This window comes from Stegastes partitus, unplaced genomic scaffold, assembly GCF_000690725.1.
Source record: "Stegastes partitus isolate 25-593 unplaced genomic scaffold, Stegastes_partitus-1.0.2 Scaffold2385, whole genome shotgun sequence".
Taxonomy (NCBI): Eukaryota; Metazoa; Chordata; class Actinopteri; family Pomacentridae; genus Stegastes; species Stegastes partitus.
The window spans coordinates 1319-16113 of NW_007580116.1; the positions used below are offsets into that span (position 1 = coordinate 1319).

General features: G+C 43.4%; 1 protein-coding gene across 1 annotated transcript in view; it reads right to left on the reverse strand.

The window, feature by feature from the left end:
• Positions 1 to 2400: 2400 nt before the first annotated feature.
• LOC103374883 (fibrillin-2-like) overlaps positions 2401 to 14795 on the reverse strand; it is a gene marked incomplete at its 3' end in the record, with an annotated part of 42653 nt that continues 30258 nt past the window's right edge. The window contains exons 5-6 of the mRNA XM_008305036.1: positions 14453 to 14548; positions 2401 to 2598 (exon numbers count right to left, since the gene is read on the reverse strand). Coding sequence (XP_008303258.1) covers positions 2401 to 2598; positions 14453 to 14548 — 294 coding nt within the window. The remainder of the gene's footprint in view (positions 2599 to 14452; positions 14549 to 14795) is intronic.

The window sequence follows — 14795 nt, forward strand, 5'->3', positions numbered from 1 at the left end:
CTGGACTCATTTAACAAGGGACACGACCTCCACATGTGTCACGTATTGATGCGAGCTTATTGCCTGGTCTGGTCACGGCTGCAGGTTATTGGAGAAGCATGCGGAGAGTCTGGTCCGGTCCGAGGGGGTTCTGGGACACCAGCAGCAGGAATGTTGATCAAAGAGGCAGAATCTCCGCTAATATTTACCTCTTAGTCTCTAGATTCTGTTATATGTGCGCTGTCTATGTTTAGGAGCAGTGAAGTAGGATGAATAGTGTGTTTACAGACGTATAGGAAACCCACCTCCAATATGTCTGCATGCAAACAAATCAGAAGGCCGTAAATAGATGGTAGAACATCGCTCTAGAAAATGTATTAAGACAAAGCTTGTGATACCAAAAAAAGCCAAAAGCACGCTGCTTCTTTAGCATCAAAAGCTGCTTTTATGGTGCTCTAGTAAGATGTAGTAAACTTTGGCTTTTTTACGCTACAAAAACCAAAAGAGCACCATCATTATTTTTTTAGCAATTTCCCTGAGGTTTTGTACCGAGGGGATCAATAAAGTTTTATTCTAATTCTAAATCTTTTTTTATATTGTCAAAAGTTGGCATAACGGCACTTTTAACACTGTTAAAAGCTGATGGAGCGATACGTTTTATGCGACTAAAAGCTGGCGTAACACCATTTTTTATGCTGTCTAAAGCTCACATAGTGCCACTTTTCACTGTGCTCTGGTGAGATTTATAAAGACGCCGCTTTTTACACTCAAAACCAAAAGACCACAGCTTTTTCAAAAGCTGGAATAAGCACTTTTTGTATCAAGAAAACCTAAACCAGCGCAGCATTTTACACAACAAAAAGCTGGCATTGCATCGCTTTTTACGCTGACTAAAGCTGGCATAACGCTGCTTTTTATGGTGCTTTATAAGCCACCAAAACACTGCTTTTTAGGGCATTTAAAGCTGCCATAATGTCACTTTTTATACCATCTAAAGCTGGTATGACGGCGCTTTATGCCACTCGTGTGAGATGCATTACGACGGTACTTTTTACGCCGTCAAAAGCTGGAGTAATGCTGCTGTTTATGTTGTCAAAAACCAAAAGACCACAGGTTTTTACACTGTCAAAAGCAATAATAACAGCACTTTTTAAATCAAGAAAACCTAAACCAGCGCAGCATTTTATACAACTAGAAGCTGGCATTGCATCGCTTTGTACGCCGGCTAAAGCTGGCATAACGCTGCTTTTTATGGTGCTTTATAAGCCACCAAAACACTGCTTTTTAGGGCATTTAAAGCTGCCATAATGTCACTTTTTACACCGTCTAAAGCTGGTATAACAGGCGCTTTATGCCACTCGTATGAGATGTATTACGACGGCACTTTTTGCGCCGTTAAAAGTTACAATAATGCTGCCGTTTATGTTGTCAAAAACAAAGGAGCGCTGGTTTTTACAACCTTAAAAGCTCCGTAACGCTGCTTTCATGGTGCTCTGGTGAATTCTACTAAAATGCTGTTGAAAACCAGTTAGTTGCACCAGGTTTTACAGCGTTTTTCCATAGAGTAAGTTACATTTTTGGAGCGTCATGGTGCATTTAAACAGACTGGGTGTCGTGTTGCCTGCTCCTAATTTGCATTAATTTGAGGTCTAAACTACTTTATGCAAATCAGGGGGGATTTTTCTGCTTTCGATGGCACAAAGGGAACCGTTTTGATTTGAACTGTCTGCAAACAACTGGGATTAACGGCACTTTCTGGTTTCCTTGGAGTTGCTTTGTGGTCAAAGTACTTAAACGATATAAAAATGAGACACTGAGAGAAATGCCTCTAATTGGACGAAACTCCAAAAACCACATCCATCCTCCGTCTGTAGTCGCTGCCTTTCTGTTGAAAATCTGAGGTCTATGAGCCAAAACAAGAATTACTAAAATCAAATGATGTCACTCTTGCATTACACAACTGTTTTTACAAGCTAAATATGACTCCCAGTCGTCCTGCAAAGAGAAATTGAGATGCAAAGGTGCTGGAGTGGCCTTTAAGCAGCAGGGAAAAGGTTTCTGTTTCAATAAACCCTCACATTCAGTCATTACGTGCACCGAATCTGTGTTTGCTGGGAATGAACTCATATCTCGACTGTGCAGCAGCAGCAGCAGCGCCTAAACCTGCTCCGGTGCACGTTGGATAAGACCTTAACAGGAAAACACAAGCTTGTATCCGGCCCACTGTGTACATGTAAACACCCTCGGAGTTGTTAACACTAGTTCGAGGATGTTGTGGGGCAGGAGTTGCAGCTGTGATGATGATGGATAAAGTGATGGTTTGGGGTGTTTATTGTGGCGCATGTCAGTATATAAATGTGTGTGTGTGTCCTCCTGCATCACGGCTAAAGCTCCACCAGGTGTGTGTACAGCAGGTCAGACCTTGGCAGGCTCCGGTGCGAATGTTGGGGATGAAGCCTCGTCTGCAGGGGTGCGGCTGGGCGGGACACTGCTCGCAGGGGTGGCCCCAGGCTCGGCCAATGGTGGCGCAGCAGAGGGTTTTGGTGCAGACGATGCCGCTGAGCTGGCCCTGGCACATCTGGTTGTTCACCTGGGTGAAGCACGGCCCCGTCCTGTAGTCTGCGGACGGAGGGAGAAGTTCGTTAGCGTTCGATTGACTAAATGACGGAGTGCTGATTCACTTCCTCGAGCAACATCTGGTGCCGCATTAAACGAAACCAGATTAAGTACATAAATGAGAAATTTCTGAGTCAGTTCTTTCATTCCTAATTTCACTCACTCGTTTTTTTTTTTTTAACAACAAAAGCAGGACTGGATGTGGGGAACAACTGGCACCACATTAGAAGACGATGTCAGAGAGATGACTCATTGGACATTTAAACACATCCTCAAGTGTTTAGTCTCTGGATCAAAAGCCAACTTACGAAGAAGAGCGCTTACAAGTAGCCGAGTTTACCGGGAACTTAAGAAGAACAATGTGAGAGCTGGTAGCAGCGGAACAGATCAGGCATGTGATTTCAGACGTCATCCTATTAAACCTGCTCAGGTTAAACAGCACAACAGCAGGAACTCAGCAATCGGATTGGAATGAACGCTATGCATGTGGTGATGTGTTAACCCGTCGCACTGACATACTGACGCACATTCCAGGGGTCTAACCAGGAGGTGACGGTGGCCTTAACACTGGAGGCTTCTGTTGCATTAATAACAATCACCTACCAACGCTGCAAAAACACTCACAGAACGTTTTAACCCTCTGAAGCCCAAAACCAGCCTGCAGGTTTTAAAAGTATGTTAACTTTCTACCAATGTGTCATTTTGTTGGAAAACTTAACCAAAGCCAAACTATAAATCATCATATTTCATCAAAATCACTTTAGGATTCAAGGATTCAAGGATTCAAGGCCTTTTTATTCAAGGATTCAAGGCCTTTGTTGGTCACAAACACAGTTATACATGGTGTAATGTGCAATAAAATGCTTTGTATACCTGTTACACACCAAAACAATATTAAGATGAATTTGTTTTACATTCCCATTTCAAAAATCACTTTAAAAAAATCATATTTATGATCCAAATTCTGTAAGAAGCAAAAAATTCTGTCCTCCTCGGTGCAACTGAGCCATTTAGTTGTGCTCTAGGTTCACGTGACAAACATTTAGGGATGTTTCAACTGAACTGCAGGCTGTGTTTACACGGAGCAGAGAGGATGCAAACAAATTAAAAAATCTAAAATATATCTACAATATGTGGAGTCACCACTTCTTCCAGGGTTGGTAACATCTAGACTCATAAAAAGGCTGTACGCTCCAGTTTTTTTACAAATTTTGTAACATAAATGATCCAATAAATTCAGCTTTCTTTTATGTTTTTGTATGATTCATGGCAGCGTAATTGCAAAAAAAGACATTTCTGAGTTCTCTCTCTTTCGAGGGCTTTATATTGTCGTGAAAAAAGAGCCCAGAGTCAGAAAAAAGTGTGATAATAGCAAAGAAAACACCCAGAACCTGTCCAGGGTTCAAAGGGTTAATGCGTCTGTGTGTCGTTGTTGAGACAATGCATTTTTATGTGGCTTTACAAGAACCAAACTTCTTCACACAAGACGCATTCCTGATCACATCTTGTGACACAAACAGCTCACAAAAGTAAGACAGATGTGTGAAACTCTCTCTTCGGAGACAGGATTGTAACGGCGGTGAAACACAAACGCTCGTTCGGATATCGCATGCAAACGTGCGGCGGGAGCCTCCTCTGCTGCTCTGCTGCCTGCCAGAGAAACTGGCATAATCTTGTTAAATGCACTTCACAAATCAGACACAATGACCTCATGCTGAAACCATTTCAGCAATACGATGTTCGTCCTTTCAATCACAAACAGCCTAATGATGGCTTCCCTTGAGGGACAAACCCTTATTAAGTTCTCTGCAGTGGCGCCAAACTTAATATAGCCTTCATTAAACAGAAAAAAAGGAAAAAAAAAAGAGGAGATTGTTAGATTGTCACAGTGCAGATGAAAGGAGAGCTGCATGGTTGGCTGGCCAAGGCTGCGCCGGTGAGATGTGGAGAGAGAAAGAAACGCTGAAGGACGGAGTGAGATGGAAAGATAGGAGCCAGCGCTGGAGTCTGTTGGGAGTCGTTCTCCAGACTTATTGTCCTTATTAGTTCCTCGTGCAATATGAAAGGGGATCACAGAGGAAGGGGCAAAGAGTGAGAGAAAGAGGGAGGAAAAAAAAAAAGAGAAGCAGAGAAGAAAGTAGGTCAAACTGAGCATGCAGAGTGCAGGTTGGGGCTGAAGCCAGCTCGTCTTCACATCCATCTGTCTTCATTTGTCTTTGCCCACTTTAGGTCTCGCTGTCTGTCCGACTTTAACTCTCTGTCTGTCTGTCTGTCTGTCAGCTGCTCTTTGATCCTCCGTCTTCGCTTCTTCTAGACACCACATGCAGTTATTCATGTTCTCTAAAACAACACACTTGTACACAAGAACCCTGTTTACTCTGCAACAAACTCACATTTCACACTAGACTGAGTGAAAGCATGAGGCGGCAACAAATCTAATCTGAAATCCATTTAAGTGCATTTGTTACGAGTGAAGTCCCAATTTAAAACACATATGTATAGTTCAAACACTAACTATAACTGTTATTTTAAGTTAAAGTTGCTGAAGCAGAAGTAAATGGTGCCATTTCTGGGGATTGCCAGTTAAAACATGCGCCGTGTTGGTGGAACTGACCAGTGGTCTCGGTGTTTGTAATGCAGGAATATGTCACTCAGCGCAGCAGAGAGGCTTAATTATGTGCTTTTAATGGTTTTTGGATCACAGTAATGTGGAGGAATAAGTCACATGCACAGTTAGCGCATGTTGGCTCATTTATTGTAGGTTTCTATCTTTAAAACCTTTCTTTTTTGCTCCTGTCCTGCTCCATTTTTACTCACTGTGGGCTCATCTTTCACTACAATACAAAATCCTGCACCTCTATGGAAACAGCACAACCATGATAGAAGGAAAGAAATATTGTTTGTGCATTTTGACTAAATTATAATGCCAGAATAGATTTCTAATTGGTTTGTCTCTTCTCCTTTCTATGTAAACACTGGCTGCAGTTCAACCGAAAAGTCTCAGAATTTTAGTCACATGATTGTTGGTTGCAGTGGAGTCATTAAAGGCGTCATGGTTTCAAGGAGAAGCACAAAATTTTTTGTTTTTCACTAAATCCGGTTAATGGAAATGGTTAATAATTGGCACATTTTCAAATGAGACATGTAGAATAAAGTTGACGAAATATTGTGATTTTAAGCTTAGATTTGGTTAATTTTCCTGAAGGCACCACATGTCACATATGATTCATTCAAGGACTGTGGGATAGTAAACAATCCACTGAATATTTCTGTTTTTACAGTTTCTGGATCTAGCAAATGGTGTAATTTTGTTGATTTTTAAAATATAGGATGCCTCTAAAACCCCTCTGTGGGTTAATGAAGGAAAAATGGGATTCGTGAGAAACAGCAACAACACAAAAAGTTTATGGGCTAATCCTTTAAAATCAAAGTGTTTAAAAAGGACAAAGAAGCAGAAGAGAGGAAAACATTAAAAAGGGAGAAAAAAAATGTGACCAAAATAAATAAATAAAAGCTATCATCGCTCTTCCAGCCTCCCGTCTTTGATTTCGTCCCATCGAGGAGAGTGAATGGACTCTCCCACGCTCGGATCGTCCAGCATCACTCTGGGCAGCCAAGTTCAGCAGCGTGTGCATGTGTGCTAAATTAAATATACATGCGTACACATTCTTTCTCAAACACTGGCCCACTCTTGTCTGTCTCTGACACACAAGAATGCACATACTTGTCTGTGAACACACACACACACACACACACACACACACACACGAGCCTGAAGGAAAAGGCAGCATCTGTCCGAGCTGCAGCCAAACAAAAGGTTGGAACAAGAATCACAGCTAAAGAACAACAGTGACTAAAAAAAAAAACGTACCTGCTCCACCGCCTTAGCGTGTGCTCTGGGTTTTGTTTGCATAAGTTTGAACAGCATCTGTCCAGAGGTTAGCATGTGTGTCAGAGCATGAACATCTGTATGTCGTACATGTGTGAGAGCAAGAGGCAGCAGGTTCGGACTAGAGAGCCATCCAACATCCTGACAACATTCGGAAGCAATTTGGTCTAATTAGAAAGATCTGAAACATCCGACGATCCCCCCTCTCCTCTCCTTACTTCCTAAATCCAGCGACTTCTGTCTCTCATCCCGACATCTCCAGTTTCATCCGCGCTCTGTAATCTGCGGACTCTGGACGTACGTCAGGCCCTGTTCCTCCAATAATGACAGCTCGTGTGTTAGACTTAATGGACTCCTCTCATTCTTACAAGCTTTTATTTCACAAACACCGGCACGTCCAACACAAGCAGCCAGCTGTAGCTCAGCCCAGTGCGCTCGAAGCCACCGGTGCACTTTCACCCACATCGCTCCACGTAGACTCACATCGGGACAGTTTTAATGGGATCTGACCTTCCACGTCAGTCCAGCTAATAAAAATCTGATACTGCAGACAAAAAAAAAAAAAAATCACTCATTCAAAGCTATTACTCTCTGCTCTGATGAAAGCCGGATTAAAGGGGAGATAACACAGTGTAAAGGTTGAAGTGAGAAAACACTTAATCCCGTCTGGAACTCAAAGCCTTCTAGGAAAACTTTTTTTTTCCCATCAGCTCCGTCCAGCGATGGGATCGCAGAGACGAGCGCTGACCTGAGCGACGGGAGGGAACGAGGAGGAGGGGGGAAGAAAAATGGCAGAAGAGGATAGGAAAAAAAAAATCTCATTTCAGACTCATTAATAACTGCTGAAGTATTTATAAAAGTCCCAGGAGGGGAAGTGTGGGAAGATAAGAAAGCTGAAATATGAGTTTATTACATGGAAATGAGGCTGTTATCATTTACTTTGCTTTGACAAGAGTTCAACAAAGTTAAATGAATAAAGGGGAAGATATATGTATCTCTGTCTGTCTGTGTGTGTGTGTGTGTGTGTGTGTGTGTGTGTGTGTGTGTGTGTGAACATGCATGTGTTTTCAACCGGATGTCCTCTCTAGACTTTATACAGCTGCAAGATTTACTCTGAGCCTGAACGTCATGCTGTTGCTCACCTGTTGGGAAATTTTCTAATTACCCTGTGTGTGTGTGTGTTTGCACGTGCACAAGTGTGTGTGTGCGTGTGTGTTTGCACGTGCACAAGTGTGTGTGTGTGTGTGTCTCTGTGTGCGTGTGTGAGTCCGTGTTTGTGCAGACTGAGCACATGTCTGGCGGGTTTCGTGGAATTTCTGATTGCAGCGTTTTGTTTGCGTCCGTGTGTCCTTCTGCTGATGTGGATATAAATAAATGATTCAAATGTGTGGGCTTGTTTGTTTGTGTGTGTGCGCGTCTGTGTGTGTGTGTGTGTGTGTGTGTGTGCAGCGTTTATATCTCCATCCTGGCCAACCATAGCGGTCTCTGTTAGTCTTATCAGCGCCATTATCAACACGCCTGAAATCACTCTTTTCCTTCGGCCGTAATCGTTCCTCAGAGCTCCTTTCATTTCTTTCACTTCGAGGGCAGTCAGTCAAACGTGACTAAACGTTTAAACGCAGCACAAGCGCACACTTACATACATGCAGGGGCGACAACTGTGGGAGAAAAGCGATAAGTCCTCAGCGTTCGAGATCTGAAGGCCTCATGCCGGCGGCGAAATGCTGCACGCTTCACGATTTTAGTCCGTGTAGCTTAAAAAATACAAGTCTCTCTAAATATGTGAGTTAACTGCACTTTGATTCATTAAATAGTTTAATTCATCCTGTGAGTTGTAAAAGTGTAAAACCAGCTGAGTTAAATTGACTGAACTTGAGAAAATAAGTGCAACAAACTTGACATATTAAGTTGAATCAAGTAGAAGCTGTTTCGTCAGGACAAAGACGATCTGTGAGGACTGAATTTAGCCCAAACTTTTGTTTATTGTCAAAAGAAATAACCAGAAATAATGTGTTAAAGACACAGAGCAAGTTTCCAACATGTCTGTTTTCTCCAACTACAAAAACTATACACCTGTACTTTTAACTCTCCAACAATGCATCCTGGGAAATCCGCTCTTATGCTGGTTTTGTTTCTTGTGTGAACTCTCAGCTGTTCATTCATTCAACTTATCGTTTGAAGTAAAAAATGCATCAAGTTAGAAGAACTCACATTTTCTAAAACAATTCTCAAAACAGGAATTTGAAATGTGAAGTTCAGATAACTAGAAATGAGCAAAACTCACATTTTTGCGTCTGTAAACGAGAAAAGTCGAGTTGATTTGACTTAATTCTTCTAAATGCCCTTCAGTTTTTAAGTTCAGAAAATGAAAATGCAAACTTTTCAGTGCAGTGAAGTAGACAACAAAAGATGAACTGATCTGATTTCTTCCTGATGTTTTGCAGTGCATGTGAAGCCAACGATACAGATCACATGCAAAGAAAAAACTCACAAAGGAGTCGGAATAACTATGAGACACAGTTTGCATATCTCTGCTGGGAGTAACTGTCGTTATATCGCGTAGCATCGAGGTTCTTTTCTGCTGCACTTCCTCAGCCATTGTGTCTAAATCTCACCCATTGTACTGCTAAAATCTGCGGCTATTCTCGTCTGTTTTGGGAAACTTCCTCCGCTCTGTGCAGCGGCGGAACAATAATGCCGACTCTGTTGAGCGCAGCCGGGGCAAAGCGGGCTCCGGACTCCGTCAACAGCTTCCACTCATGAGACGCTTATTCGAACCGAGGGGAAGCCTTTTGTGCTGCTTTCTTAACCGAAGTTTAAAAAGGTCCATTTTTCAAGCAGCTCGATCAAAGCCGGCCTCCGTCGCTGCCCCGCGAGGCTACTCAAATATCGATTTGAACGAACCAGACTCGCTGCACTTGGCCTGCGCTGGAGGTGAATAAGTTCTTGTTTATGCAATGGATCATGAAAATTCAGTGCCTCTACGAAAAGCAGACACTAAAACCAGCTTGTGAAACGTGATGATCCTCATTATGTTTAATAAATAACACGGATATTTCATTCAGAACATGCACGGTGTCTGGACTCATTATGTTGCCCGGAGAACACACATTTTCCTTCAGCTCTCTGGACGTTCAGCTCCTTTGTGACTCCGTCGGGCTCGTTGCAGCAGAAATTTCTGCACATGGAAAGAACACATAAGGGGTCGCCATTAAAAGGCAATATAGACGTGCTGCAGATGAAATTTAGCAAGAGGCTCCAACCTGGCTGACTCTGACCGAATCGCCACTGGGGGATATTTTCCACGAGCGGTTCCTGCCCCGGAGTCACACCCTCCGGTCCAGCCGTGTTCTGTCCACTCTTATCCAGAGTCAATAGAGCAGAAATAGCACGACTTCCTGCACTTCCAGCACCTCCAAATGCCCCTTGACGTCACCGCTTGCTGGGGTGCAAAACTGCTCCTCTGCGATTATGGGTTTATTTGGTCTGGACTGGACAGAGACTGGCTCCGCTGAGCGGTTCTGGAACGGAGTTGACTTAATGGACCGACGCTCTGCAGACACGTTTCCCTGTCACTGTATATGCATGTGAAATGATGCGAAAATATACATTGACGTGAATGCATTAACAAGCCCATTTTGACGGATGATGTGCACAGTTAATGCTACATACAAGGCAACAGCACTCAGCAGCTCTGAGAGGCTGTACGTCAGTGAAAAGTTAATGTCGGTGTTAATTTAGTGTGTTAGCGTTTCTGCAAAGAGCACCGAGGTCGATGGTCGTGTCGTTAGTTTTCCAACTACTTGCTGTTAAACCAAAGTATTGGACAAAACAACGATTTGATGTGGTGAAAACTCTGGATGGAAACTGAAGGTTTGACGGCTGTAAAAATGTCTCAGCAGTCGTTGACATTTCACTTAAAACCGCAAATGTCAACCTCACGGTGGCGCTTCTGGAAAACCAAACCCTTCATGATTCAACACTAACAGAAACGTGAGGATCTGTATCACGAATCCTGTCATTCAAATAACAAACAAAACAACAAATAATAAGAATCTGAATTGCAGTAGACCTTGCTTAAAGGGAATCCTGACGGCTGCACTACGAAGCAAGATTAGAGTGTTTTGCTTGTACGTTGAGCCTAAAGTTGGAGTTTCCAATGACGGCGTCGCTCTTTTAAAACTGCTGGATCGCCGTGGTAACTGATGCTGCACAGCTAACCCGCTCAGGAGGAGGTTCTGTTCAGAGTTTGGGATTTAAATCAGCTGTAAAAAGTGTCTCCTCCACCAACTCTTCTCCTGACCATGTTCTCTTTGAGCGATACAGGAACTCCAATAAGCACTCTCAGAAGACCAACATGTCCAAGTTTAAAGCAGATGTTCCACAGCAGCAGAACACATTGGTTCCACTCCTGTCTGCTAAGAACAGGAAACTGAGGCTACAATTCACACGAGCTCACCAGAATCGGACAATAGAAGACTGAGTCTTGATTTCTGCTCATTGTAGGGTCAGGATTTGGTGTAAACGACATGAAAGCATGGATCCATTTTGTCTTACATCAACGGTTCAGGCTTGTTTTGGTATAATGGTGTCGGGGGACGTTTTCTTGGGCCTGTTGGTACCAACTCACCAGCCCACCTGAGCATCACTGCTGACCACGTCCATGACAACAATGTGCCATCTTCTTCCAGCAGGATAACCTCCTCAAGTCATCATCTCAAACTGGTTTCTTTGACAGAACAGCGAGTTTACTGGACTCCACAGTCACCAGATCTCAGTCCAACAGAACCACACTACACTGCTGCACTAAAACATCAACTCAACTTGCTTGTATGTGAAAACCTACTTGGCAGCAAAACCTTTCTGATTCTGATTCCGATCACGGAAGTGCAGCCAACAAATCTGCAGCGACTGCTTGATGCTTTCATGTCAATGTGTACTAAAACCCCTGAGGAATGTTTCCAGCACCTTCTTGACTCTCTGCCACGAAGAGTGAAGGCAGTTGTGAAAGCAAAAGGGGATCCAACCCGGCACTAGTAAGCTGCACCTAATTATGTGGAGCAGCGATGGTGGGAAATATTTTTGACTCAGTCGGGAACAGCGAACTCCCTGCTATCACTAACTAAAGTCAGAAAGCCTCACACATAGCTGCACGTGCACACACTCCGAACACACTCCGTGGTTTCCCATGACTCCATCCCCGCAGCTCCCCCAAAGTGACTGACTTTCACTGGCCTCATAATCACAGTTCATCAGCAGTCTTCTCACTGAATCACGCAGTAAATCTACTGACTCACGGCCTCAGTTACACAAACTCCAAAAACCACAGTATACGGCGAGCAGGGCGCAGCAGGGGCGCTGCAGCGTCTCAGGCCAAACCCAATGTTTAAGAAACCTTAATGGTCGTTTATCAGAATTATTGAACATCTCTGAGGTTTAATTTTTGGTCTGCTATTGAAGGATAAATGTTTAAACGTCCCCTGTGAGCTGATTGCTAATGGGCCAGTGAGTAAGCTAACTGCAGCTAATTAAATTCTAATTACTGATATTCAACCTTCAATTCGTGCTGCCAAGGGATCATTTTCATGTCTGTTACTAATAAGATTCCCAATGATTTATGGAGTCATATTTACAAATCCGGCCCATCACCTTTCTCTTTATGAAGACATGCAGAATGTGGTCCAAAAAACACACGCAAACAAAGATTTATCAGCGTTCCCTTTGCGATACCTAAAAGTTCTTTGGTCGTACACCATCGCGAGTGTTTGTGCTCCCCTCCAACAGGCTTTGTGTACACAGCTGGGGAGTCCATTTTCATTTTCGGCGAAGCCCTCCCATCTTCCGCCCCTCTTTCTACCTTGTTCCACTCCTCATCAGGAAATGTCCACTACCAGTCCACAAAGAAACCCTATTTTGTCAGTCCTGTGGGGACGTTGAGGGGAGGAGGTTGGGGGGTGTATTTATTGCCAGATGTTTTTAAGGCTCCCTCTGACAAACTGAGCCCCACAAATGTTGTATTTTCCAAGAAAACAAGACCCAGGAGGGTTTGTGAGCGATGGGGAGCGAGGAGAGGGCTAGAGAAGTTAGAGTTTGATTAAGTGGCGGTTGAAGTTGGATACAAGGCGATGAAGGGAAGATTAGAAGTAGGGGGAAAAAAAGGGGGATGCAGAGGTGAGTTAAGTGAGTGCAGGTCGAGATCTCTCCTCCATCTTATTGTAGGTAACAGCCTGGGGGGGAGGAAGAGGGAGGTGGAAGGTGAGGGTCAATGAAAGGTAGGGTTGGAGGTGAGCTGAGGTGAGCAGAAATTAAGCCGTTCAGACGTTTCGTCATCCGCCAAAGGACGGTACCACCTCCTCCCAACTCCCTGCCATCGCTCACATACCGCCGGCTACTGTTCAAAGAGACCAACACCCACCGTCTGTCTGTCCGTCTGAGCTCAGCGCATGAAGTCATCCGGGGAATTCTCACCAAGCGCTGAAGTAATGAATGAAGGGACGTCTGGACTGATAGGAACAACCCAAAGGCAGCATCAAAGCCTTCCTGGCTCGATAGCTTAACGTTAAACTGTGTGTGTGGGTGGGAGAGTATTGATAAAAAAGGCCGGGTCGGACCAAACCTAACACACCTCCAGCGTCACTGTCTATTTCCTGGTTGCACCGATTCTCAAACACAAAAAAACACCATTTTAGCCGCAACGCACTCAATGGGACTTCTTTGCATTTCTTGTTTTTCACGGTTTTTGACATTAGCTTGGTTCTGCAAAGCACTCCAGGAGTAACTTGAAGTTCAGCGGAGGGTCAAACCACCAACCTGCTCGACCACCTGAACCACATTTTACTCACAATGTCCCAGTTATTGCTGAGAATCAACAAAGAACAGAAGCAGTCAGATGGTCACAAAGGTTGTAAAGAAGTTTCCATATCATCTGAGCTCCTTGCCAGGAAGTGAAACCAAAAGTGAGCACACAAAACCACATCAAAATACAGTGATCCTCTGAAACCCAAAGCCTCTCAGTGGGTTTTAAAGGTAGGTTATCTTCAAAAATCACCAAATGGCACCATTTATCAGAGCTGGAAATTGTTAAAACAAAAAGATTGTCGACTTTCCGACAGTCCTTAAACTACTACTGGAAAACTTAATCAAATCTAAGCTTAAAATAAGACATTATTCTACATGTCTTATTCAAAAAATTGTCAAAAAATAAAGAATTTGCACAACTGGATTCTGTCAAAAACTAAAAATGTTGCATTCAGGAGCGACTCAGCTGCAACCAACAGTTACAGGACAAAAATTGAAGGACAATTCGGTTGAACTGGCGGCTGTTTAAACAAAACAGGTAGGAAATAAGTAGTAAAATATTCATAGTATTTAAAGCCACTATTTCTTCCAGTATTGATAACACTTGTGGTTGATTCAGGGGCTTCCCCCCCCCCCCATTTTTGCACAATAAATAATCAAATTCAACTTCAGTTTATTTCTTTTTGATGATTTAAGGCATTATGTTGTTGTTATACTGAGTTCTCTTGTCTTCTTCATGGTTGTGCTGCTTCCATAGAGATCCAGGACTTTATACGGCAGTGAAAAACGAGCGCACACTGAATGAAAATTTTAAAAAATGAAATAAAACGCTCAGAAATACTTGGGTTTAAGAGGGTCAAAGTTAAACCAGGAAGCTGGTGTGCCAACCCAAGGGGACTTAAAACAAGCAGTTCAGGTAACAGCTGTGATGTTTTTCTCATATTCGTCACCTTCTGGACTTTCCGTGAATGATGTCAGTGGAGGTGCACGTATCACCAATGAAGCTGGTGAGTCAAAATATTTCACTGGAATCGACGCCAACGGAGCCGATGTCATTTTCCCAGCAGCAGCAGCAGCAGCAGGGTTCTGTCGTATCGATGCAAAGCGAGCTCAAAGAGGCACATTGTGCAGAGTCACAAAGCAAACAGAAGAAAAAGGACGAGCGCTCACCTCTCTCGCACTGCGGGCCAGTGAAACCGTAGACACAAGCGCATCTGTTGGGCCCGATGCAGCGCCCGCCGTTCTGGCAGCCGTTCTCACACACAGCTAACGGACACAAGAAGAAGAAGAAGAAAAGTGATTCATTGGGACCTGCTTGCACTTAGTGTTTTATTTTCACAGTTTCTCTTTCTTTGAATCTCTTTCTAATGGTGTCATCTTTAGGTTGCTGCAATGGCGAGATAATACAACGTTGTATGCACACAGTGTTTCTGAGTTGGTACGTCCTTAAAGTGTTTTGATCTGCTGATGAAGGTCAAATAAATAGAAAGAATTTGAAAAGAAGTTCCTCAAC